The sequence below is a fragment of the Diabrotica virgifera genome, chromosome 8 (genome assembly GCF_917563875.1).
Source record: "Diabrotica virgifera virgifera chromosome 8, PGI_DIABVI_V3a".
Lineage (NCBI taxonomy): Eukaryota > Metazoa > Arthropoda > Insecta > Coleoptera > Chrysomelidae > Diabrotica > Diabrotica virgifera.
In genome coordinates, this window is record NC_065450.1 from 63,230,951 (window position 1) to 63,258,374 (window position 27,424).

At 32.8% G+C, this 27,424-nt stretch overlaps 1 protein-coding gene across 1 annotated transcript in view; it reads right to left on the reverse strand.

Moving 5' to 3' along the window:
* Positions 1–12,128: 12,128 nt before the first annotated feature.
* The window catches only part of LOC126890756 (palmitoyl-protein thioesterase 1), a 47,800-nt gene continuing 32,504 nt past the window's right edge, over positions 12,129–27,424 (reverse strand). Inside the window, exons 3-5 of the mRNA XM_050659926.1 lie at positions 25,184–25,342; positions 16,374–16,650; positions 12,129–12,295 (exon numbers count right to left, since the gene is read on the reverse strand). Of these exons, the coding sequence (XP_050515883.1) occupies positions 12,170–12,295; positions 16,374–16,650; positions 25,184–25,342 (562 nt within the window). The 3' untranslated portion in view covers positions 12,129–12,169. The remainder of the gene's footprint in view (positions 12,296–16,373; positions 16,651–25,183; positions 25,343–27,424) is intronic.

Genomic DNA, 27,424 nt, shown 5'->3' on the forward strand with positions numbered 1-27,424 from the left:
GGGTGTGCATTTTATACCTACTGCCAGGTGTCAGTTTTTGTTCCACGGCAAGTATTCCTGCTACTCTCTGGGTATTGGCGCTACGAATACCCAGAAAGCATCCCCCATTCGCAGGGGGCCGCGCCTGATAGAAGAACTGACAAAAAACTCCCACAGGAATTAGATTTATTATTATTATCTATATTTGAGTGTTATACGCTGAACTTATTAGTTCCTAAGGTTGTATTCAATTTATTTAAATTTTGCAATATTTTCATTAATAATTGGAAATAATTTAATTTAGATTCCTGGGCTCAAAATATGTATTAAGATTTAACCCAAATCACCTAGTCTGAAAATGCTTCTTATGGAAGCTAGAGCTCTTTGAAAAAGGCACCTTGTAATTAGTTTTTTTTAATACCTCCAAAATGCTTCTATTCAGAGAAACCAAAACTGGTACGCCTATTTATCTTCCTTTGTTATCTTAAACTTTTAAGCCTTTTTGACACTGGATTATTAAATTTTGAGGCATTCTAGTAATAAAAGGTACTCTTGCTTGAAGTCGGTAGGATAAACCGTTTTCTAGAAATATCGATTTGAAAATTTTGTGTTTTTTTAATTTGAAAAAAATTTTCAAAAAAAAACTGAAAACAATAAACGGAAACTGGTACATTTATTCTAGAGATGAATCGATCTCATCAATTGCGAATTTCTAGTACCGGTCATATGCGTGCGTTTTGTGTAGGTCAATGGTTATTTTATCGCATTATTTTTTGTGTCTTTAATTTTGAAACACTTTTGACACTAAATTATTAAATTATGAAGTATTCTAGTACTAAAAGTTACTCTTGCTTTAGGTCGGTAAAATATACACCGTTTTTTTGAAAGTTTCTTTAAATTTTGATCAAATTCAAAAAACGAAAAAATTTCAAATCGATTTTTTTAGAAAACGGTGTATCCTACAGACTTAAAGTAAGAGTAACTTTTAGTACTAGAATACCATACAATTTAATAATCCAGTGTCAAAAATACTTAAAATTTTAAGACAAAAAAGTTATGCGATAAAATAACCGTTGCCCTACCCAAAGAGGATGCATATGACCGGTACTAGAAACTCGCAATTTATGAAATACATTTATCTCTGGAAAATAAATAGCCGTACCAGTTTTAGTTTTTCTAAATAGAAGTGTTCTAGAGGTATTCCAAAAAAAAAACTAATTAAAGGGCACCATCTTCAAAGAGCTTCAGCTTTAGGAAGCGTTTTCGGAGTAGGTGATTTAAGTTAAACCGTAATATTTTGAGCCCAGAAATCTACAGTTAAAATATTCCCAATTATTAATGAAACACTCTGTATTGTTTTGTTTTATTTCATTATCTTTTATTTTGTAATAATATTGACGATTTGTGTAATTTCAGTAAACTGTATTTTTTGTTGTTTTTTTTTTCTACTCTTTGTACCTACGCTTTGTGCATAAAATTGTAAAATTTTCAGTGATAATAAAGTATATTTCTATTCTATTCTATACACGCGTTTTTGCTGCTTTTGTTGAACATTTTTTTAGCACTATCCCTTATCAGTCGTGGAAAAGGGCCCCGTGACAAACTTTGATAGGGGGCCCCTGTGGGGCTAGCTACGCCACTGCTACGTGTATTCCAAATTTCATGTCAATTCAAGTAGTTTTTTAAATTTAGAGTAAAAACCGTGAGTAAACGTACTATAAACCGTTATTTTTGCAATAACTTATTAATAACAAAGTCGAAACGTGGTTTAAGCTATCGCGACTAGTGACAATCGATTTAGCGTATAAAAATGCTATGAAAAAGACTACAAACTTGCTGTAGATAACGCATTTTGAGCTTTTCGGTGAATAAACAATTATTTTGTTATTAACAAAATAAGAACATATTTTGAGTAATCGCGACTAGTCGCATTCGATTCAGCGAACAAAAATACACCAGAGAAGATCTTAACACTATCAATTTATTTACAGGGCTTCTAATAATTCTTGAAAAACTCCCAATTTTACCATTATTTATTAATAACAATTAAACGCACCACATTTGGGCTTCCAGACCACTTCCATTGGATTCAGCGACCCAAAAAACCTATAATACCACCATCAAATCGCGGCGACCTAAAAGTGTCCACGGGACACCCTATGTTGCTAAGGGCAACTAGACTATGGTTCCTCGGAAGAGTAAGAGAGGAAAACTAAAGAAGACCTGGGGGAGAGGCTTAGCAGGGCATGTCGGTAAAGGGGGTTGATATTGGTATGACGCAAGATAGAGACTTATGAAGAAATGTAATTAGGGAAAGCCGACCCTGTATAGGGATAAAGGCACAGATAATGATGGTGATGATGATGATGATGATGATGATGATGATGATGATGATGATGATGATGATGATCATGATGAAGATGATGATGATGATGATGATGATGATGATGATGATAATGATGATGATGATAACAATTTAAAACATTAGTACTTACAGTTATAGTTTGAAATAAAACAGTCAGAGCAAATCCTAAGTAATACATTTCATTGTTTAGGAGCATAATTTTTTGTCACAACTTTTATCACAGCCGGAATTAACTATATTATAAGGTGTTGTTTTTTGATTAAACGCCTTGTTTGATGGTGCAGTAGTATAAATAGGTTTTTATGTTTATTTGAGTATTAAGCTTCGTATATTAGAAAACAAAAATAAGGCTTTATTTTTTAACTCAAATGGAAAGATTTAGAAATTAAAAGATTTTAGTAAATAACAAACAACTAACAAAAGAATTAAACTAGATTTAAAAACCTAGATAAGCTGAAAATTTGTCAATAGCTTAACAGTGTCTAGTCGGACAAACTTTGATATATGGGAACACAGGAACAGGGGAAGTTTTAATTGTGGAACGTGTCATCCTGACAAGTTTATGATTGTGAAAACTAGCAGGTTGTTTTTAAGTTTATTCAATAGTAAACTTTATACAGTCACAGACAAAAATATTGCATATTTTATTTTTGAAGTATATCTTTTTCCTTTTAAAAAATTTTGTACTTTTTATTGCTAAATAAGTTGAGCTGAACTATCCTACGTATATTTATTGTCAAGTAACTTCCCACATAACAATGATGTTCGCATCATGTTCTAAGCATATCCTACCAACATTCGTCGAAGTATATCCTTTTTAGTATATGCGTAATACAAGCATAGCATGTACCATAAAAAACATTCCAAATTTCATGTTCTTTGCATGTGCCTCAAAGAATATTCTTGCACCGAATATACTGAGCACATTCGGGTACGTAGTATATCTCGGAATGTTCGTAAAAGTTTATTCTTAGAATATACCTTAATCGAATATTATTAGTATATGCGTAAGTATATGCAAAAGTATATACTTAACACATACCTACTTGTATATACTTTTAAAATATCTAAAAAATAATATACTGTATGTACGTACCTATAGGAAGAAGAATAATGTGAGCCTATAGATTATCAACTTCGCGTTAAGAATAATTAATAAAATTTATGTATTTTAGTAGGTACTACTGAACTATCTAATTAATTTTTTTAAACCGTTTTAATTGTATGGTAAAAAGTTTAAAACTTAATTCTATTGTGAAGAAAAATGAAAAATTCTCGTTTCGTTTTCAGTTGAAATGAATATACCATTTTGATTTGAGTTTATACCATAAGTAAAATAATTTTCGGGAATCCGGAAACGGCCATTCATTCTGACCCTTGCATTGCATTTTATACCTGCACAAGGGAAGGGGGTAGGTAACAAAAGAGCAAAATATGAAAATAGTTTCCAGTACAGTTATGCATTTATGTCTACGCTGTTAGGTAGGACCAAGTATTTCTAGCTACAAGGACTAAAACATTTTTAAGAACATAAAAAGCAGTTTGAAAATAATAAATTCATATTGGTACTTCAATATTTCCTAAATACCTAGTAAGTAAAAGTATGTATAATGTATATAGATACCTATAAATTTTAGTAATTTACATACATATTATAATATATTTGGCTATTATATAATTATATAAGCAGCATTTTTATTTTGATGTGCACATAATAACTAAATATATTACTTATATTTTATATATAGGCTACTTACCCATATAATATTTATTATACATAGGTACTTATATAACTAACTAAAGTTTATATATTTTATACTTACTTTTTACGTAATATTGTAGAATGTAATAACTACATTCTCATATGCAATTAGAATATGTAAATATAATATATTAGTAGAACCAAATAATACTAACACACCCTGTGGGTGTGTTAGTATTCTTTGGTAGAACCTATAGGATGAGATTGGGTGATGTTGAAAACATACTTCTGAGAAATACAGCACATCCTTGGAATATTCTTCCCATATACTAAAAATATGTGCGATAGTACATTCTAAGTATATACATAGAAGGTATATAGCACTTCCTTGGAATATTCTTCCCATATACTAAAAATATGTGCGATAGTACATTCTAAGTATATAACTAGAAGGTATATAGCACTTACTTGGAATATTCTTCCCATATACTAAAATATGTGCGATAGTACATTCTAAGTATATAAATAGAAGGTTTATAGCACCTCCTTAGAATCTTCTAAAAAGTATGTTCTTGGTATATACTGAAAAGAAGTGCGGTAGTACATTCTAAGTATATACATAGAACGTTTAAGTACTGTAATGTAGTATATACTCAGTATATGCTCTGCACATTCGCAATGGTAATTACGCATATTCTAAGTATATACTTTTTCTGAAAAGTATGTTCTATGAATCTACTAAGAACATGAAATTGTTATGTGGGTTGCATGTTGCAGAGTCACAACTAATTTGTAGAGAAATTAATGAAATAGTCTGATTTTGCTTATAACATTTAATTAGAAAGAGAAACAATAACGACACTAGAACAATTTTTTACGTCAACATTGTAACAATTTAGTACCTAGTATTTCCTCCTCTAGCTCTAATGATTGCCTGCATCCTTCTAGGCATGCTCCGCAGAATATCTTGGAAAGTTTCTTGCGGAAGTCGATTCCATTCTTCCTGTGCAGCAATTGTTAATTCTACAATTGAGTTTGTAGCTGTATTTCTTGCTCGTATACGTCTTTTTAGGATGTCCCATGTTCTATGGGATTTGCATCAGGGCTCATTGGTGGCCAGTCTAGAGCCTCAACTCCAACATCCTCAAGATATTGTATGACTGTTCCTGCGGTATGTGCACGGGCATTATCATGCATTAGCACAAAGTTGTCATACCCAATGAAGCCACAATAAGGAAAAACATGCTCTTCAAGGATGTTCCGTATGTGCCAGTCAGCATTCATTCGAATATTCACCTCGATAAGCTCCGTACGACTCTCCCAACTAATGCCACCCCATATCATTATGGAACCGCCACCAAAACTAACCGGTTGTACAAGATTACATCCTGCGAAAAGAACTGTATCCTCGTTCCATCTGTGAAAAGAACTCTTCTCCATTGATACTCATTCCAGTTAACGTGGGCTCTTGCAAAGTGCAACCTTTGAGTTTTATGCCGTGGTAGAAGAAGTGGAACTCTGGCAGGCCGTTTTGGATTCAAACCAACCTCTTTAAGTCTTCGAGTCACAGTTTTGGCACTTACATTAACTTGTCTTGTGATCAGTAACTCATTTTTGAGATAAGAAGCTGTAAGTGTACGATTTCGCAAAGATTTAAGTCTTAAATATTGGTCATCTCTTGGCATTGCACATCTTTTTCGTCCTTGACCAGGTCGCCTTTTGTATTGCCCAATCTCATTGTATCGCTTTACTTTACGAAAAACCAGTCGACTGATGGATATTCACTATCCACGCAATATCTTCTTGTCTGTAACCCTCATTTCTTAAAGTAACAATTCTAGTACACACTACCTACCCACATAACAATTTCATGTTCTTAGTAGATTCAAAGAACATACTTTTCAGAAAAAGTATATACTGAGAATGTGCGTAATTACCATTGCGAATGTGCAGAGCAGATACTGAGTATATACTACATTACAGTACTTAAACGTTCTATGTATATACTTAGAATGTACTACCGCACTTCTTTTCAGTATATACCAAGAATGTTCTTTTTAGAACATTCCAAGGACGTGCTATAAACCTTCTATGTGTATACTTAGAACATACTACCGCACATCCTTTTAGTTTATACCAAGAAGGTACTTTTTAGAATATTCCAAGGAAGTGCTATAAACCTTCTATTTATATACTAAGAACGTACTACCGCACATCTTTGTATGGGAAGAATATATTTTTAAGAATATTCTAAGAAAGTGCTATCAAGTGCTATATTGCTTAGAAGTATGTTTTCAGCATCACCTAATCTCATCTTAGGTTCTACTGGTTCTACCAAATATCTATTTACATATTTTAATTGCAAATGAGAATGTAGTTAGTACCTACATTCTACAATATTACTTAAAAAGTAAGTACATATTTATAAATTTTAGTTATTTATATAAATCATTATATAATATTTAGCTAAACTAAACTATGCATAATAAGTAACTAAAATTTATATAATACTTATATGTACTTACCTATTTAAGTAATATTGAGTTATCAAAATAGATTATATGTATTTTGAAGCACCGCAAACAAAATAAACAGATTATGTATGTTCTTTAGTCCTAGTCCTACTACTACATCATTCGCCTTCATCCTTAACACTGCATAGATCGAGATCCATAGATGATACAAATAATGAAATAATGCCTGTTTTCTTTTTCATATTTTACGGTTTTTTCCTATCCCTGCTGATCCATTCAGGTAAGAATAGAAATGGTCAGAATATGATGGGGAAGGGGGGGAGGGTTATGAATGTATTGTGGAATAACAAAATCGGTGTTGCCAAACGGAGAGAAATTTCCCTTTTTGCGGGAATTTTCAACATAAAAGGTGATAAAGGGAAAAAGTTAACTCAAAAGGGAATTATTGTTCCAGTCCAAATTGTAAAATATTAAGAAAAAATCAAAATATTTGAAAATAATTCAACATAAATCTTCTCAGATTTTGTAAACAGGAGGGAAGTTTTTTTTTATAAAAGTGGGAATTTTTAAGGTAAGTTGACGGAAAAAGCTTACTCGACGGTTGGCAACGCCAAAGCCTTTGGTTGCTTTGGTTGTGCAGTTTGGCACGTTTTGGTTCTGCGAAATGGCCTATTGAATTGAATGTACCTAAATTCAAATTCCAAGGATGTAAAAATACTAATGATTCATGATAAACTCGAAATGGTAAAGTCATTTCAATTATGAAAACGAATTTTTAATAGTATCTATGTAAACGTTAATACAATTAATGTTTAAACTTTTTTACCCTACAACAATTTTGAAATGAAATTCGTCCAATACTACCTACATACATAAATTTTATTAATTATGTATTCTAAAAAATAACGAAGTTGATAATCTATAAGGCTAATATTATACTTCCTATACATACAAATTATTTTTAAGATATTTTAAAAGTATCTACTTATAAGTATGTGTTAAGAATGTACTTATAAGTATGTGTTAAGAATATTCGATAAAGGTATATTCTAAGAATAAACTTTTACGAATATTCCGAGATCCTACGTACACGAATATACTTACCCAGATAGCACAAGTACGTTTTATGGACATCCAATGGACGTACATCTGTGTACATTGGAACGTCCAATGGACGTCCCGCTAAGGTACAATGGACATCCGATGGACGTCCAGCGAATGTCCAGAGTTCACAAAATTGGACGTCCATAGAACGTCCGCTACAAACGTACATTGTACGTTGTATTGGAGCTTTCAGTGTACACCTTATGTACATTCAATGTACGTCTTATGGACATTTGTAGGGCACTTTTCAGAAAGCAATCTAGTATCCATAATTTTGTGGATACATAGCAAAAAGCCTTTATAGGAAATAGTTCCTTATAATACTAAACTTATACTTAAAAATAGTACACAAAAGACCTTTTTTATTTCTCTTTACTATAACTTCATTATAATATATACTTTATTATAGGAACTAGGAACTTCATTAATGCACGACTGCACTTGCACGATAAACAGAAAACACAAATATATCACAGGATGTATTTTCATAAAGACGAGATTCGGATAATGACGCCCTAGGAAGCATGCACATTAAAAGAGGTTTAATCTCTGTTCTGTTTCTGTTCCAAACTATTTTTAGAGTCAGTACCGTTGTTGTATATTACAAGCGCGTTTGCCATTCTGTGAATTATCATAAATAAACCATCCTTCAGTATTCCACAACAATATTAACAGCGATAATCCCCTAAAAGTACCTGATATACTACCTTTCACGACCGATAGCGCGAAGAGCGACAACGTTGTCAAGAAGATTCTCATTTAGTTTGTATTGGGACTTAATATAATAGTCGCGTTTTGTGTAAAATATCCATGGACCACAAATGGATGTCCAATGTACGTTGAAATCAAACGTCCAATGGACGTCCCGTAATGTACGTACATAGTACGTCCAGTTTTGGTCCATGGACGTTTGGACTTTAAATGTACATTATATGGACGTACATCGGACGTTGTGTGCTATATGGGTAGTATATTCGGTACGAGAATATACTCTGAAGTATATGCAAAGAACATGAAATTTAGAATGTTTTTTAAGGTAGATGCTATGCTTGTACTACACATATACTAAAAAGAATATACTCCGACGAATGTTGGTAGTATATATGCTTAGAACATGATGCGAACATCATTGTTATGTGGGTACTACCTCACTTAAATGTTACATATCAGCAAGAAAACTGCAGAATCGAAAAATAAAATTCTCCAACTGACATATTCTAAAAAGACTAAGTTTTCACTCTAATGGCATATAAAACAACATAATGCTATTCTACATCCCACCAGAATGAAAACAATGGGAACCTTCTCTGGTTACACCTCCGAGACTTCTACAATTTGCAACCCATACGGATGCTGAGACTAAGGAAGATGAGGGAATTCTACAATTTACAATTCACGTCCCATCTGCTCAGCGCGGTAAAGTTCCAACGAGAATGGTTCCCTTCATACTCCACACAGAGTAAATGTAAATCAAAAATGAATAACCATTTTCAATTTCGTTGCAAAACGAAAACATAGCCGAACCATATTCTAGTCCAATCAGAGAGTGCCGCAAGCACCCCTACCGGTTTCGAAACTTATTAGTCTCTCATCAGGAGGCACATATGCTGCTCTCCCTGATCCAACCAAAACAAACCCCAGCGTGCAGTCCCGGATCGCAACGAACGAAATGGCATAGATGCCCTAGCGGCAACTGCTAGCAAAAAGACTAAGTTTTCACTCTAATGGCATATAAAACAACATAATGCTATTCTACATCCCACCAGAACGAAAACAATGGGAACCTTCTCTGGTTACACCTCCGAGGCTTCTACAATTTGCAAGCCATACGGATGCTGAGACTAAGGAAGATGAGGGAATTCTACAATTTACAATTTGTAAATTATACAATTTACATTACAGTTAAACATATCACACGTACACACATAACCACGATTGAGCGGTTTAAGGTTGTGAGCTCATACTTATGTCTGGAATCATTGATACAAACAAAGAGTCATTACAGGAAGAAATTAAACGTAGATGTGTTATAGCATAAGTCGCCGTAGAAAAGATGGCCAAAGTATAGAATGACTCTCACATTTCTCAAACTCATAAATAATTTAGGTTGATGAAGTGCTTAATATTCCCAATACTGGCATACGGATGTGAATCTGGGACACTAAGCCAAGCGGAAAGAAAAAAGATAGATGGCACTGAAATGTTCTGTTGGAGAAGAATGTTGATTATTCTTAGAACCTACTTTATATCAGGTAAAATGATCCTATCCATGGGATAAGATTATTTTATCCCAGTTTCTTTTTTGTTCTGATATTTTCCATTTTCTATTTGGCGTATTTCATTTTACTCTACAGGGTGATTAATTAGTAGGGTGAAGCTCAATAGCTCCGCTATAGTAATAGATAGCAATAAAAGTTAGTAACAAAAATTTTAGCCACCTTTGAACTTCACATTACAAAATTAGTTAGAATGTTACAGGGTGTTCGATAACACAGTGGCAGACCTAACTTGTTTTTTTTTTTAATGGAACACCCTATATTTTATTTTAAATTCGAAATCCTGTTAACTTCTCCATCACAAAAATATAAAGGTTTGTTATGTTATACAGGGTATTTACAAAGTTATAACCAATTTTATATGAAAATCGTAACAAGTTCAACTCCCTGTATACATAAAAATAAGCAAAACAACAATGGTTTATTGATGCCATATTTTTTAGCGTATTGTAAAAATTTTCAAGAATGGTCGATATTGCTAATTTTCTTTATATCAAATACAGGGTGAGTCAAAACGCAAGTATATTATTTTCTCAGTAATTTTAAATGGAACACAATGTATTTTATATCACTATTGAAAAGTGCCATTACCGTACTTTAATTTTTAGATAACATTCCCTATGTCTAAATTTATTAGTTTTCGAGATATTTTCATTTTTCAATGGACCAGTAGCGTGGCCACCAAAATCACCAGAATTTAATAAAGTGGACTGATTTTTTTGGGGTTACGTTAATAATAAAATACCTCCAACAACAAGGGATGAGATGAAAAATAGAATACAAAGTGTATACCCTATTCCACGAACATACGCCTGTTTTGGATTACTTCGACAATGAATATTTTACTGTGCAAAATAAGAAGAACTAAAGTAAATTGCAAATTACATTGTTGTTTATTGGAATAATTATTAGCGCCATTTACTTTCGTACTTCTTATGTTGCACAGTAAAATATTCGTTGTCGAAGTAATCCAAAACAGGCGTATGTTCGTGGAATGGCCCACATTTCGATGTGTTAATTTACAAATGCTCCGTAGAGTAAGTAGCTCATTCAATGATCGTTTTTAGTCGTACATAAATGTGTTAGGAGATAATTTTGAACACCTGATGTAATTAAATATTTTATTAAAAGTAGCTTCTTATTTTTTCAAACATGTTTTTTTGCAAAATGTATTACTGATAAATTATGTTTCGTTCTTTATTTGTTACATTGTTACATTTACATACGAAAGTAGTGTTTAATTGTCTTCACAAAATATTGTATTTTGTGTTTGTGTGTTTTTTTGTAAAATTTATTACTAATGTTCTTTGTTTATTTGTTGCATTTACATAAAAAGATAGTTTTTAATTGTTTCAAAAATGTTGCATGTAGTGGTTGTGTTTTTGTTTGTAAAATGTATTACTAATATGTAAATTATTTTTATTTCTTTATTTGCTATAGTGTTACATTGATTACCGGATTGATAATCGGTAATTTTCAATTGTCAATTCAGTCATGGCGTACTTAAAATTTAGATAAATTTAAACACCTAAAATAATTTGCTCTGAAAAATGAAAATATCTCGAAAACTAATAAATTTGGGCATAGGGAATGTTATATAAAAATTAAAGTACATTAATGTTACTTTTCAATAATGATATAAAATACAGGGTGTTCCATTTAACATTACTGAGAAATTAATGTACTTGCGTTTTGACTCACCCTGTATTTGATATAAAGAAAATTAGCAATATCAATAATAATTCTTAAAAATTTTGACAATAAATAAAAAATATGGCATTAATAAACCATTGCTGTTGTGCTTATTTTTATTTATACAGGGAGTTGAACTTATTACGATTTTCATACAAAATTGGTTATAACTTTGTAAATACCCTGTACAACCTTACAAACCTTTATATTTTTGTGATGGAGACGTTAACAGAATTTCGAATATAAAATAAAATATAGGGTGTTCCATTTAAAAAAACAAAAGTAAGGTCTGCCACTGTGTTATCGAACACCCTGTAACATTCTAACTAATTTTGTAATGTGAAGCTCAAAGGTGGCTAAAATTTTTGTTCTTAACTTTTATTGCTATCTATTACTATAGCGGAGCTATTGAACTTTACCCTACTAATCAATCACCCTGTATAGGCTTGTAAGGTTTTTCTGTTAGTAGATTAATAACAGCTATTTTTTTCTGAGGGTATTTTTCTCTCGAAAAATATGAGATTAAAATAAATACATAATATTAAATGTCTTTTATTTACAACAATATATTATTGAACTATTCTTTTAAATAGGGTAAAATATTTTCTTCGAACCAAGCCCATTTGAATCTCAAATGTTCACCTTCGACTTGGAGTAAATGCAGCTTGTTAGATGAGTATAATGCTCCTAGCCCCAAGCGATCCTAAAATAGGAAAAATGTATTTAAAATATTCTAATTAAATATTTATAATCGCTACTATGTATTACATACATATAATATGTTGGGAGATAGGTGCTAGCTAAAAAAAATAATAAACAGCATTGTACGAGGTAGTTCAGAGAATCAGTGACTATATTAATAATGAAGAGATTGCATTAACCGCCTTTATAGATGTAATTAATAGGTGCATTTAATAATTCCCTACCAAATTCCAAATTATTTTTATAATGCAGCAGCATCAAAGGGATATCCGCTACCTGCAAAAGTATGTAAGTGGATCAAAACAATGCTAGAAAATAGGCTAGTTCTAACAGTCCTGCAAGGAGAGGAGATTTTGAACAAAACGGCTATAGAGCCTTTCAAGTTAATAACGGAACGTTGCGTTGCCTACGTATTTGCGTAAACTTGCGGGGGGCCCAATCGATCAGGGGCCCCATCTTGTCGTCTAATGTTATGTAAAAATCTGTTATTGTTATATTATTTTACGTTGTGTGTTTAAATTCAAGAACGTAAATTTCTAAATAAGCATGTTCGGCAAGTGAATCGTCTCATATCTATAAACTTAATTCTTTCCGTTCTTTCCAACTTTTATGGTGACAACAATAAACTATAATGCTTTGTACGTGACCATTGAAAGATTTGAGAATTGCAGTTTGCCGAATTTTAGAACAATATTTCTAAATCTATAAATGGGTTTCCTCTTTACATTTAGTATTTCGATACAAGTGTCGGCAGTAGTTTCCAGAGGCGTAACAGAAGCCCCCGCAGCATGGGCTCTCAATATTGCGTCGTCTGCTTAACAGAGCATTTTTACTTCTTTGTTTCCCACTCTGTATCCTCTGCTTTTGTAGATGTATATTTAATTAATAAGGATTGTCGATCTCTTGTCCAACACAGCCACGTTTCGTTAGTCCGACAACGTATTTTAATATGTTAATGACGCGGGACGCGGAAACGCATCCAACCTGCACCCTTAAATTTTTTTTTTTTTTCAGAAAGTGTTAACTCAATATTTTTCCAGTTATTTACGAGTGAAATTGTTTACTTTTCAACAAAAAAAACACACATTTTTAGGCGGTCATTCGCAAATAACTCAAAAATTTTTATCGAATTAAATATTATCAAAAAAATATTTTTAGCAATAATGTAGGCAGCTTATAAAAAAAAAACAAAATAATGGTCTATTCATTTAGTCAATCGAGTAAAAGCAAAGTTAAAGCTCATGAAAAATTGTTCTTATTCGTGTACAATTCCAAATCGAATATTTCAACGTAAAATAACCAAAAATGAAGCACTCCAAAATTTTCTCTTATTTAGCACCTCAAATAATATTAATCATAGGCGCTTTTCCATTTACTTTACAATCGGAAAAATGAAAGAATACCCATGAACGATCACATAAATCACTTATTTTGTCTTTGCTGTCTTTATCTATAACAAACGTTTGTTATTTATAGAAAAAGACAGGAAATACAAAATAAGTGATTGATGTGATCTTTCATGGGTATTCTTTCATTTTTACGACTGTATGTATTGTTTATATTATCTGTAAGTTTGACCGGTTCAAAGATCTTATTTTTGAAAAAAATTGGTTTTATAGTAGAAAAAGGTTTTTTTTGTTTGGGAAAAATGCCCTTTTCTTAAAATAACTTAAAAAGTATTAGTGATACAAAAAATCTTAGAAAGTAAAGAAATGTAGGTTTTGCTTTTAAAGTTTTATTTTGTTTTTCTTTAAGACAAAAATTGGTTAAGATATGGCTGTTCAAAATTTGCATACACCCGTGATTAGTGACTCGTTCAAGCCATTTCAACTAGAACCATTTCAAAAATAAGCACTTTGAACCAGTGAAACTTACAGGTCATAAAAAAAGTTAAGTAATTTGTAAAGCGGTATAGTTTCATTTGGGGTGCTAAATAGGGGGAGATTTTCACGATTTTCTTTACCAAAACAAGGGGTCAACTTTATTTTGAGCGTAACTCGCTTAGTTTTGGTGCTAGAAACTTTTATAAAAAAAAATAAAAATAAAGCCTTTTTTAAATACTAAAAAAAAGGTAAAGTTCCGTTGGCAGACGGGGGTTGTGAATTGCATAGTGTAGAATTCCTTCCCTTTAGTCTTCACTGCAGCATCCATTTGGCTTGCATATTGTAGAAGCCTTGGAGGTGTCACCAGGGAAGTGGACCAATAAGTTTTCAATTTAAAAATCTTTTAGTAATATTTTTAATGTTTTTCAAGTTTAGCCAGACGGCTCAGACTCCCTCTAAGGGGAAAATTGACTCATCCCAGATACCTACGGTATCAAAAGGATTGAGCTCTGGTGGGACTCTTTCTGTGTTTTCGAGCCCTAGGTGACTTATTATGCTGGAGTTTCTCCCAGAAATTTTCGTACGCATCTGGCCGTCGCAAGTAGTACAGCTTTCTGCATGGTCTTATAAAGGTGTTCATTTAGACCCAGCTTTTTTATGCTTTCGAGGAGGGTCTTCGGAATGACTCCAGTAGTAGACATAATATTCGGTATCGTCTGGGTACTTTGCATTCTCCATTGCCTTCGTATTTGAATTTCCAGATCTCTGTACTTGGCGATCTTTTCAGTAAATTTACTCCGTAGATTATTGTTGTTAGATATCGCCACATCAACTAGTGTTGTCTGTCTTGTTAATTTATTAACTAGTACGAGATCTGGTCTATTATGTGCCACTGTTTGGTCTGTGAGCACAGTGCGGTCCCAGTATAGCTTGTAGTTGCCATCCTCAAGCATACTCTCAGGGACTTATTGATAATACGGGAGATGGTCCGTTTGGAGAAGTCCCAGCTTGAAAGCTATCTCTAGATGAAGGATTTTTGCCACTGCGTCATGCCGTTCCTTGTATTCAGTTGCAGCAAATGCCTGGCAGCCACCTGTAAGATGTTGGATGGTTTCTTGGGCTTGACATCCATATCGGCATCTGTCGTTTTAAACCTGAGGGTCTTTGATGATATATTTCAGCTAATTTCTGGTTGGTATAACCTGATCCTGAATGGCCAGTAATGAACCCTCCGTTTCAGGGAACATCTTTCCTGATGTCAACCAATAGTTCGACGCTGTATTGTCGACATAGTCTTGGCTGACCTCATTGAAATGTCGCCCGTGCAGAGGTTTAGCCATCCAGGTGCGCATTTTTTCGTCTTTAGTGAGGTGGTTTATGCGCATTTCTGGTTCCCTCAGTTTGATCGGTGTTGTGTCATCTACTGCGCAAATAGCTCAATGTAGAGTAGATGGCAAAACGAAATTAGACAGAATAAGAAATGAAGATATTAGACAAAGACTGAAACAGGAATCGATAATAACCAATATCCAAAAAAGAAAATTAAAATGGTATGGGCGCATAAACAGAATGGACTAGGGAAGACTACCAAAGCAGGTGATGGAATAAAAAAGATATGGTAAAAGAAGGAAAGGGATGATAAGGAAAAGGTGGATCGATCAGATTATAGCAATTGGACAGGAAAAAGGAAAACCACATCAACAAATGAAAGAGTTAGCAAAGGATCGCAAGAAATGGAAGATATGGATAGAGGATGAATAAAACTTCCGACGCCCCTGAATGTCATAAAGAGTTTGGAGAAAGAAGAAGAAGTACTAGGCTATAACACACATAAGTTTTTGTTAAACAAGTCGTATTTATTAACTTTTTAAAGGGGGCCCCTTTTTCAATTCTGGCGGGGGGGGGGGCGACGGAGTTTGTTACGCCACTGGTCGCTTCTACCGTATCGAGAATGAATCGTATATCGGCAGTCTAGTACATAGTAGGTAACAGGTGCCTGATAGTTTTGTCAACACTGATCTGCATTAGCCAAACGCCAAACGTTCCGTTTTTAACGTGAAATAAAGTATAGGGGTGCTCACAGGCGGGAGTGCCTTCTCCCCTCCTTGGTCACTCCTGGTGGATGACTTAATCTCGGTCCTTGACGCACATGGTGTAGAAGGGAAAGCCTACGCGGATGATCTAGTAATTATGGTAAGAGGATAATATGGTCAATGTCAGTGGTTTTGGGTATCATTTGCATCTTAATTAACTTACTTCTGTATACAGAGGCGATTCTAACAAAGGCAAAATTTCTTCGGCTTGTCCAGGTTTGTAAAATCCGAACCACTCACTTTCCACAGGCTCGACCATGGTATCATTTAAAAATTTTACCAGCACCAAATTTTCCAAGGACTTGATTCTCTCACTGTATTCCGCGTTGATGGTTTTTTCGTTGTTTATATCAGCCAAGAAAGTACTCTTTTCTTTGTAAAGATCTTCGTCCAGTGGGTCGTGCCAGTAGGTAGCTTGGACCAAATCTTTTTGTACAATGCTACAAAAAACATTTAAATTAAAATAGATGTACAGGGTGTCCCGAAAAGATTGGTCATAAATTATACCACAGATTCTGGGGTCAAAAATAGGTTGATTGAATCTCACTTACCTATATTCCTATATACAATAGTGCACACAGAAAAAGTTACATCCCTTTGAAGTTACAAAATGAAAATCGATTTTTTTTTCATATATCGAAAACTCTTATAGATTTTTTATTGAAAATGGACATTTGGAATTTTTATGGCAGCAACATCTTAAAAAAAATTAAAGTGAAATTTGTGCACCCCATAAAAATTATATTATGGGGGTTTTGTTCCCTTAAACCCCCTAAACTTTTGTGTACGTTCCAATTAAATTATTATTGTAGCACCATTAGTTAAACACAATGTTTTTAAAACTTTTGGCCTCTTAGTACTTTTTTGATAAGCCAGTGTTTATCGAGATATTTTGAATAAGTTGTCGAATCCACCAAATATTTGTACAGTTGAGTCCCTGAATCTTTACCCGTGCGTCATCATTTAAAGCATACGAAATAAGTCGATGATAAGTCGGAAATTGAAATTTACTAAACGTAACAGCAAGTCACTTACTGTCACTTGCTGTTGCGTTTAGTAAATTTCAATTTCTGACTTATCATCGACTTATTTCGTATGCTTTAAATGATGACGCACGGGTAAAGATTCAGGGACTCAACTGTATATGGTAAGTATGATTATAGACACCTGTTAATAATCTTAAAATTTATTTATAACTTACATTTTTAGGTATATTTTGAAAAAGGTGAATTATCAAAAAAAGACCAAGGCAAAAAAGTCTTAAATACACTGTGTTTAACTAATGGTACCACAACACTAGTTTAATTGGAACGTACACAAACATTTGGGGGGTTTAAAGGAACAAAATTCCCATAAAATTTTTATGTAAATATATTAAAAAAAGCCGCATCTCGATAAAAACTGGCTTATCGAAAAAATACTAAGAGACAAAAAGGTTTTAAAAACGTTGTGTGGAACTAATGGTACCACAATAATGAATTAATTGGAAGGTACTCAAAAGTTTGTGGGGATTTAAGGGAACAAAACCCCCATAAAATTTTATGGGGTGGACCAATTTTACTATAATTTTATTTTAAGATGTCCCTGCCTTAAGAATAATACATGACCATTTTCAATAAAAAATCTCTAATAGTTTTGGATATATTGAAAAAAATTGATTTTCATTTTGTAACTTCAAAGGGCTGTAACTTTTTTGAGCACATTTGTACTAAGGTAAGTAAGGTTCAACCGAACTATTTTTGACCCCAGAATGTGTGGTATAACTTATGGCCAATCTTTTCGGGACACCCTGTATAAAGACAGCAATTATATTATTAAAATTTTCAATTAATATATTTATAGTCGGTTCGCCAAACTCAGACACAACTGGCTAGTGATTTTAGTCAGTAATTTTGCCAATTTGGCACAATGGGCAAAAAAAAAATAATTACTGAACAGTTAATAATTACTAAATAATTAGTAATTTTGCCAATTTTGGCAAAATTGGCAAAAAACAAAAAAAATTGCCTACTAAAATCACTAGCCAGTTGTGTCTGAGTTTAGCGAACCGACTATAGTTTACATTTATATGCAGTATCAAAATGCATATTTTATTATTAAAAAGAAGTAGGTATTCTAAAGAGAACTACAATATCTACTAGAGGAAAGCTTGTGGTCCACATGATAAACCAACTGAGTTGCTGAAGCTAATAGATGAAGATAACATAAAAGTAGTAATAAAAGTTTTTGATGCAATATATTTTAACACCGGAGTGATTCCCACAGTCCACACTCTAGTCCATCTTTGTCACAATACCTCCTTCAAAAACACAATGCTAGAAAATGCTCAGAATATCGATTAATTTGCCTAATGAGCCACACTTTTAAGATTTCCTAAAAATACTTCAAAACAGCATCAGCCGCAAATGCGAAGAAGATTTCGCTGATATCCAATTTGGTTTTAGAAATGCTATGGGAACCAGGGAGGCACTTTTTGCGTTAAATATTCTATGAAAAAAATACTGTGATAAAAGAACAGATGTACTTGCATGCTGTATGAACTTTGAAAAGGCATTACATAACGTACAGCATGTAAAATTAATAAAGATGCTAAAAAATATAAGGAATATATGACAAAGATATTCGTGTCATTAAAAATGTGTACTGGAACATAGCCACCTTTACTTAACAAGCCATGAAGTTGAAACTTGGCAACATCTAATGGTAGACCGGTTAAATCTGTCAATTCTCATTTTTTGTTTGTATACAATATTCACCATATTTACAGAGAACCTGAAAAATTTTACAATGTTTCGTGCTACAAATTATAAAAAGCTTTAAAAGGTATGTTATTAAGACGATTCTAGTTCAAACAGCTTGTTTTTTGCAGTAAAGGAGAGACAACTGGAGCAGATTACTATTATTATTTGCAAAAGGATGGTTTGTGCTTAGCAACGGATTCAGTAAAATGTATTTATTATCACCTTTGTTTAACATTTGAATTTATTATTAACAATCCCAATCTTAAAAAATTATTTTTGTAAAACAATTATTGTCACTTGATGTTATTATGATCTTTGGTAATGAAAAGTTTACAACAGCATGAAGGATTTCACTTAAATTTTGAATTTTAGTGTGAATGTAGGGAAAATGCCTTCAAAGTTTATTCTGCTGTTATATAAATTATGTGTAATATTGTTTTAAATAATTATACAGAAATAGCAGCCATCAAAGTAACGAATCTTCAAAAAAGTATAAAAAGAAAAATAACCCCAGCAAACAGACTTGAGCCCAATTACGTGATAATTACGTTAAATTTACGGCAAATTTCAACGAATACGTAACTCGGTGATTTATGACGGGAAAAAAACGTATTTCAGTGCCAAATCATTCACCTATATATTAGTGCTTTCTTTATACATGTTTGACATTAGAATAATATAAAATCATAATGACGAATATAGTACATGTTTTTTATAATATTTGTGAATTTCGGTTACATCGCAAAGGTACGTTTATTTCACGTAATAATCACGAAACAGAAATAACTTCCTTTGGTTAAATTTTGAGAAATATTTTGGAAAAAAAAATTTACAATGGTGTTGGTTAAATACGTATCGCTTGAATTTTACTCACTGTATTTTATGGACGTCGAAAAATTAGATGTATTTCACGTAAAAGTAATGTAAATAATACCAATATTTAAACAAAAAGTTTATGATTTCGCTTTTAAGATCATTTAGCATAACTATTTCAATCCAAATTGATTTAAAGCTATTTTTTTCTTTAAAAATATCACAGGAGCTAAAATGATGTTGTCTTATTTTCAAATCGCGCGCGGTGATGAAGTACTACCAGAATTTCTCCTCCTTTAAATACCATCACGTGACTAACATAGTTGGTTCGAAAACTAAATTAATCGATTTATCGAATAATAGATACGCTTCGATAGGATTATTTTTTTATATTATTCTGGTATTGAAATAGATTTTTAGTAAGACCAATTAGTTAATAGTAGAAGAAATTTAAAAACAAAAAGAAAATTCGTAATACTAATTTAAAGTAAGTAGAATAGTTTAACTGTAATTTAAAAATAATCGATTTTTATAATCGATGATCATATCCTCTAATATCAGCTTCTCTGGCTCTGGCTTGGCTTCTCACATTTCTCACAACAAGAAGTGAAACGTGAAGAGCTTTATTTCCCTCGTTTTATTTTAGGCGGGTTTATTTTATAATAATGTCTTTCGTATTAACGTTTACCTCACTGCTCGAGGGTTGAAGTGCCATGATGCAATTAGAAAAAACAAGAAAGTGTCGAAGTGTCCTCGAAATAAAAAGTGACCTGTGTTGTGTTTTATGTTGGCAAATTTTTTAATGTGTCTTTAGGTCGGTACCATTTTTGGTTCATTATCTTGTATAATAATTATACAGGACAAATGTTTTAAAGTCTCTAAATTCTACTAAATAAATACATTGTTAATACTTTATATGCTTGTTTTATTTATATCATATTATGAGGATAATAATTACGTGATTCATAAGTTAATTAAGGTCGAATTATTTACGTGAACCGAGGACGTATCTTTCACGTGAATACTAATATATACATTCCCTAAAAGATACGTCAATCAACACGTATTTGCAACGTGAATTTCCCGAAACATTTTATTGCTATTTAAGGTAAATAACACGTCTAGTGAAGACGAGTTATTCACGTAATTTAAAGACGTATTTTCAATATGACATTCCAACCAAATTTTCACGTGAAATTCACGTAAGCAATTTACGTATATTGGTGACAAATGTACCCAAAATTCACGTAATTAACACGTCGGTCTGTTTGCTGGACGATAAGGGCGATAACAAAAAAGACAGTTATCTACTCTAAACCCCAACAATGCACATCAAACATTGTCAGCAATTGTTTTTATAGTTATTTTTAGCGATATTTTGCATATAATTTAAAATAAGATATTATTTATTTAAAATAAAGTATTACACATTTTCTTGTCATTGTTTCTTTTTTTGTATAATAAACATTACTTACAAGGAATTACTTTTAATTTGATTTTGTAAAAGTTTCTAGTTAATATATTTTTCCACCTACCTCTACCGAAAGTATACTTTTCCGGACCTGTTTGTAGGGAGCAAAGTTGTACTTTTCCTCCCTAGGGAGGAAAATATTTTTCCTCCCTAGGGAGGAAAAGTAAAAGTGACGTCATGGTATTTCATTCATGAAATGTAACTTATTGACGCCCTGTACAATATCTATTTTTTATTACGTAAGTTTCTATACATTTTAACGTTTATTTATAAAACACTCTGTATTTTGCATAATGGTAAAAAACAGTAAATTGTTATTTTGATTTAACAATGTTTACATTATTTATTTGACTTATATTTGACAGTTGACAGTTATATTGTACGTACTTGTTAGTTTTAGTTCTAATAAATTTTGTTGGTTAGTTACATAAATAAACTAAGTAAAAATGAAAAAATGACTTGTTATTTGAGGAAGGTGGAAAAACCATATGTATAACATGGGAGTAAAGTGCCTTTTCCTCCCTTGAATGATTACTGCCCTCCGCTACGCGTCGGGCAGTAAACTTCATTCTCGGGAGGAAAAGTAGCACTTTCCTCCCTTGTTATACAAATAGCTATTTCTGTTCGACTTAAAAAATACATACTATAAATTTTACTTGAATTTGTAATTTAAAATCGTGGTTTCGAAAGCGGTATTCCGAAAGTCAGACTACCGACGTCATCAATTGCGACGTTGCCTTTTTCTCTTCATGGCTTGTAAAGTAAAGGTGGCTATGACTGGAATCTAACTGCTATCGTAAAATTGGAGAAAAGTGCATCGACGAAATCTCCATACACCGAGGAGTCAAACAAGGTTGCATTTTGTCCCCATCATTGCTCAATGTTGACTCGGACAACCATATGGAATAAAAATCAACGGGGAACTACTTAATGTAATTAGATTCGCGGACGATACAGTCATTCTGCCAGAAAATATTGAAAGTCTCCAAATTCTGCTTGATCGTATTCACGAAGTAGGAGAGGGAATGAGCATTAAAATAAACTCAAACAAAACCAAATTTTTAGTCTACTCGTAACCCGTATCCAGATGGCGAGCTTCAATTAAATGGAGACCAAGTTAAAAAACGTCACACAATGACGCATTTGGGACAATTTGGGATCTGTCATAATGGACTAACTAGATCCAGATGTAGAAATAAAACGCGGAATAGCAATGACTAAAACTACTTTTATGAAAATGAAGTCATTTCTTTTCAATAATCATCTCAGTTAAGAACTAAGACAAAGAATGATTAAGTACTATGTTTGGTCTGTAGGTACTTTTGTATGGTGCAGAAGTGTGAACAGAATTGCAGCATTGGATAGCAAGTGAAACTAATGAGGAAATACTAAAAAGGGTCAACAAATATAGAGAACTGCTAAAGACTGTTTAACTCCGGAAAATGTCTTATCTGGGACATGTAGTGAGGGGAAATCGATATAGAATTCTACAACTGATTCCTCAAAGGTAAAATAGGTGGCCGTAGAAGTGTAAGAAGAAAACAATTTTATTGGTTAAAAGACATTCGTGAATGTACTCAGATATCAAATGAAGGACAATTATTCCATAGTGCAGAAGATCGTGAAGTATTCAAAATGATGATCGCCAACGGCGGATATAATTCTGATACGGCACGTGAAGAATATAGTCCAGAAAGCCACTGCGCATCCGCTAGGAAAAATATTTTGATTCGGATTTTTTGCACAATCTTACTCAAAAAGGACCCCTTTTAACAAATTTGCATGTTGCCAGGACCAAGTAGGTCAAAAATTTTTTAAACGTTTTTTTTTTGTTTTTTTCCTAAAATTATTTTTTTTTTCATGGAACAAAGTTTTTTGGGTCTTTTGGATCATTCAAAACAGAAAAGGTCTTTAGTGACATTTCTCTAAAGTTGATAGTTTTTGACACAGCGATTAAAAATTGAAAAATTGCGAAATCGGCCATTTTTAACCCTTAAAAACTATGTGAAAAACTGAAAATTTGAATGTTGCCAAGGTAGGTAGATATTCTTTAAACATCGATTGATGAAATCCCGAAGAGTTTTTTGCAATACAATATTCAAAACTCCTTTGTTTTTTAATTACTAATCAAGCGTGCGCGACACTATTTTCCACCGACAGTATGGTGCAAATGAAAGGAATAAATTCGTTATTTCGTAAACCGGCGACTTTAAGTAAAAATCCCGAAACAGGTCGATTTTTATTTTTAAGTTATGATATTGTGGCATATATGGTATACTAGTGACGTCATCCATCTGGGTGTGATGACGTAATCGATGATTTTTTTAAATGAGAATACTAGTCGCGTGCTAGCTCATTTGAAAGGTTCTTTAATTCTCTATTCAGTAATATAAAAATTTATATAATTATTTATATACTTCTACTTCTTTTTTGTCAAATAATTTAATTTAATAAAAAATTTTTGGACACCCTGTATAAATAATTATGTAAATGTTTACATTACTGAATAGAGAATTGAAGAACCTTTCAAACGAGCTACCACACGACCCCTATTCTTATTAAAAAAAATTTAAAAAATTTAAAAAAATCATTTAAAAAAATCATTGATTACGTCATCACGCCCAGACGGATGACGTCATTAGTATACCATATATGCCACAATATCATACCTTAAAAATAAAAATCGACCTGTTTCGGGTTTTTTCCTGAAAGTCGCCGGTTTACAAAATAACGAATTTATTCCTTTCATTTGCACCATACTGTATACACATGCAACGGTGGAAAATAGTGTCGCGCACGCATGATTACAAATTAAAAAACAAAGGAGTTTTGAATATTGTATTGCAAAAAACTCTTCGGGATTTCATCAATCGATGTTTAAAGAATATCTACTTACCTTGGCAACATTCAAATTTGAAGTTTTTCGCATAGTTTTTGAAGGTTAAAAATAACCGATTTCGCAATTTTTCAATTTTTAATCGCTTATATGTCAAAAACTATCAACTTTAGAGAAAAGTCACTAAAGACCTTTTCTGTTTGGAATGATCCAAAAAACCTAAAAAAAACTTTGTTACATGCAAAAATAATAATTTTAGAAAAAAAAACAAAAAAAAACGTTTAAAAAATTTTTGACCTACTTTTGGTCCTGGCAACATGCAAATTTGTTAAAAGGGGTCCTTTTTGAGTAAGATTGTGCAAAAAAATCGGAATCGGAATATTTTTCCTAGCGGATGCGCAGTGGCTTTCTGGACTAATAAGAATCTACTACAGCGGATACCCTAACCGCCACTTATTTGATACTGGAATTATTGTGAGCAGCAGGATTAAACACAGCGTAATTGAGCTCAACCCTATTGATCATGTAATGGGTGTATTGAATAAAAAGAAGTATTTACTATTACTTCCTCGTATTTAAGTATTGACGTAATAGTAATTGAACAAAGCATTAAAGAAAGTACTTTATTCAATTACTATTAAGTAAATACTTAAATAATAAAAGCAAATACTTCTTTTTATTTAATAGACCCAATATATCGAATGTTACTTAAAAGAAAGTTTGATAATGTTAACATTTGACGTATTCACACACCAACTAAAGATAAAGGGGACGATGAAAAAGATCTGCTCTATGAGGCACTGGACTGAGAGTACGGTAAGTTGCCAAAGAAAGATGTTAAAATATTAGCAGGAGACTTTAACGGCAAAATTGGAGGAGAGAATATCTTCTCCTCCTCTAACGGTAAAGAGAGCCTACACGCAGACTCAAATGGCAACGGACTGAGACTTATCAAACTTACTATGATCAAGAATATAGTAATAGTTGGGACACGTTTTCACAAGACATACATAAGGGAACTTGTAAATCTCCTGATAATGAAACTACTGCGCTATTGCGTGTACATATGTTTCACCTTTGACTTGATATTTTTATAAAAAATATTTACTTACTCCGTGTATGCAGCTCCATTTAACATCTGTCTTAGATAATCGCATAAAACTTCTGATATAATAGCACATCTAGGAAGGCCATAAACACCTTGATGTTGACCCCCCAAGGAAATTAAATTGAGTACTTTTACTTTTGGACATCTTTGTACCAAAGCCCTCCTAAAAAAGGAATGTAATAAGTAAACAGTTGAAAGACTGATAAGTACACACTTGAATGAATTAAGGAAGCGAAAAATTTTTATGTCAAATTGTCGTCCTCCTCTTCCTAAGTGCCTTTTCTATTGAGGTTGGCGATCAATATGACAAATTTCTCACTGTTCTGGGCTTGATGAATTAAGTCATTCCCTGTGGTATGGGTCCAATCTCTGATGTTTCGGAGCCAGGATTTTTTCTTTCTTCTTATAACCCTTTTACCTTCGATTTTGCCTTCTATTATTACCTGGAGCTGCTAAATTCCATATGTCGCATTATGTGTCGTCTTATGTGACGTCTTTCGAATTTTGATTGTATTGACCAGATGAGGACGTGTGTTCATTATTCCCAGTACTTCTTCATTCGTAGTTCTCCTTGTCCAGCTTATTCTTAGCATTCAGCGGGACATCCACATTTCAAATGAATTCAGTTTGTTGACGTCATACTGTTTGTCCAGGTCTCACAGCCATATAGTAATAGAGACCACACATAACACTTTAGTGTTCTCAATCTTATTGTGACTGATAGCTTGATATTACAGAGCAGTTTACGCATGTTCGTAAAACCAGATCTTGTTATTTCAATGCGTCTTCTAATTTCCTTTAAGTGGTCTAGCTGACTATTTAGCTCTCTGCCCAGGAGGCTTTGGGAACTCTAAAGGGTTATACCATTGATTTGTATATTGGGTGTAATTTGTTCATGGGGGCTCTTGTGGAATACCATAATTTTGGTTTTGGACTTAATGTCCAGCCTGTGACTTTCTTCTGTTAGTATGTTCATCAATATTTTTAGTTGATCAAAGTGCCGTAAAAGGTATTTATTTCCTTAGCTTATCACCTATTCTTCTCCAGCCAGTTGGGTGAAATGCCTAGGGCATAAACAAAGTTTTAATATGTGTGTAAGGTTTGTATGGCAGTTTTTCATGCTTTTTCTATTTGGGCACGGGAGACAACTAAAGTACATGATACAATAACTGAAGATATGACATAGAGTCGGTGGGCGGGGCCTACGTAGCTACGTCACTCTGTGAGTAGAACAGCATTAAATTCATTATGGTCGTATAGTACGGTGTTTATTTTTTTGTTTAATGTGAATTTTACTTATAATTTGTTAAACTTTTATTAAAAATAAGGTGTGCCGTGTTTGGTTGTAATGTGGACAATCAATCACAAGGTTTCCATACGAATATCAAGTTTTTTAGTTTCCCAAAAAACAAAAAAGTGCGATGTGTGTGAAAACAATTATGTAAACGTAAACGTGCAGACAATTTTAACGTTAACAATGCTCGTATCTGTTCAACACATTGTAACAGCGATGATTATGAACGCAATCTGAAACACGAGCTGCTTGAATATTCTCCTAAAAATTTTCAATGCCTTAAAAAAAGCTATTCCATTCCAAAATTTAAACTAACTATTTTAACGTTTCGACATTTAAACTAACGTTTCGACGTCCAAATCGGATGCCGTTGTCAAAATACAAAAAATATTAATGAATTGAACAAAAATGTTGTTGCTTAGTAAATAATTCTTCTAATAATTTATTTAATCTGACTCATTTATATCGACAATTCAGACATATATTATACATTTTATAGTAGAAGAATTTAAAATGATATTGCCAATTGTTCATTCGATTACATGAAATCAACCCCAACTCAACAATATCCGTCACAAAAAAAATCATAGCATGTGATCTGTCTTTAAAAAATACAACCATATGCAACGGTGACAGTAAAATTCTCGCGTTAGAGATTCGCGTAAATCACGAGGAAAAACCAGGAAAAAACCTCGTGATACCATCCCGACATCGTTAGTATTAGGTCTTACTTTAGTTTACTCTCAAAACTAATACCAGATTCTAATATAATACTTACGATAATCATAGTAAGACCTAATACTTAAGATGTCATGATAGTATTACGAGGTTTTTTCCTGGTTTTTACTCGTGATTTACTATGGAATCTCTAATGCCACAATTTTACTGTCACCGTTGCATGTGGTCATGTGGTTGTATTTTTAAAGATAGATCACATGCTATGATTTTCTT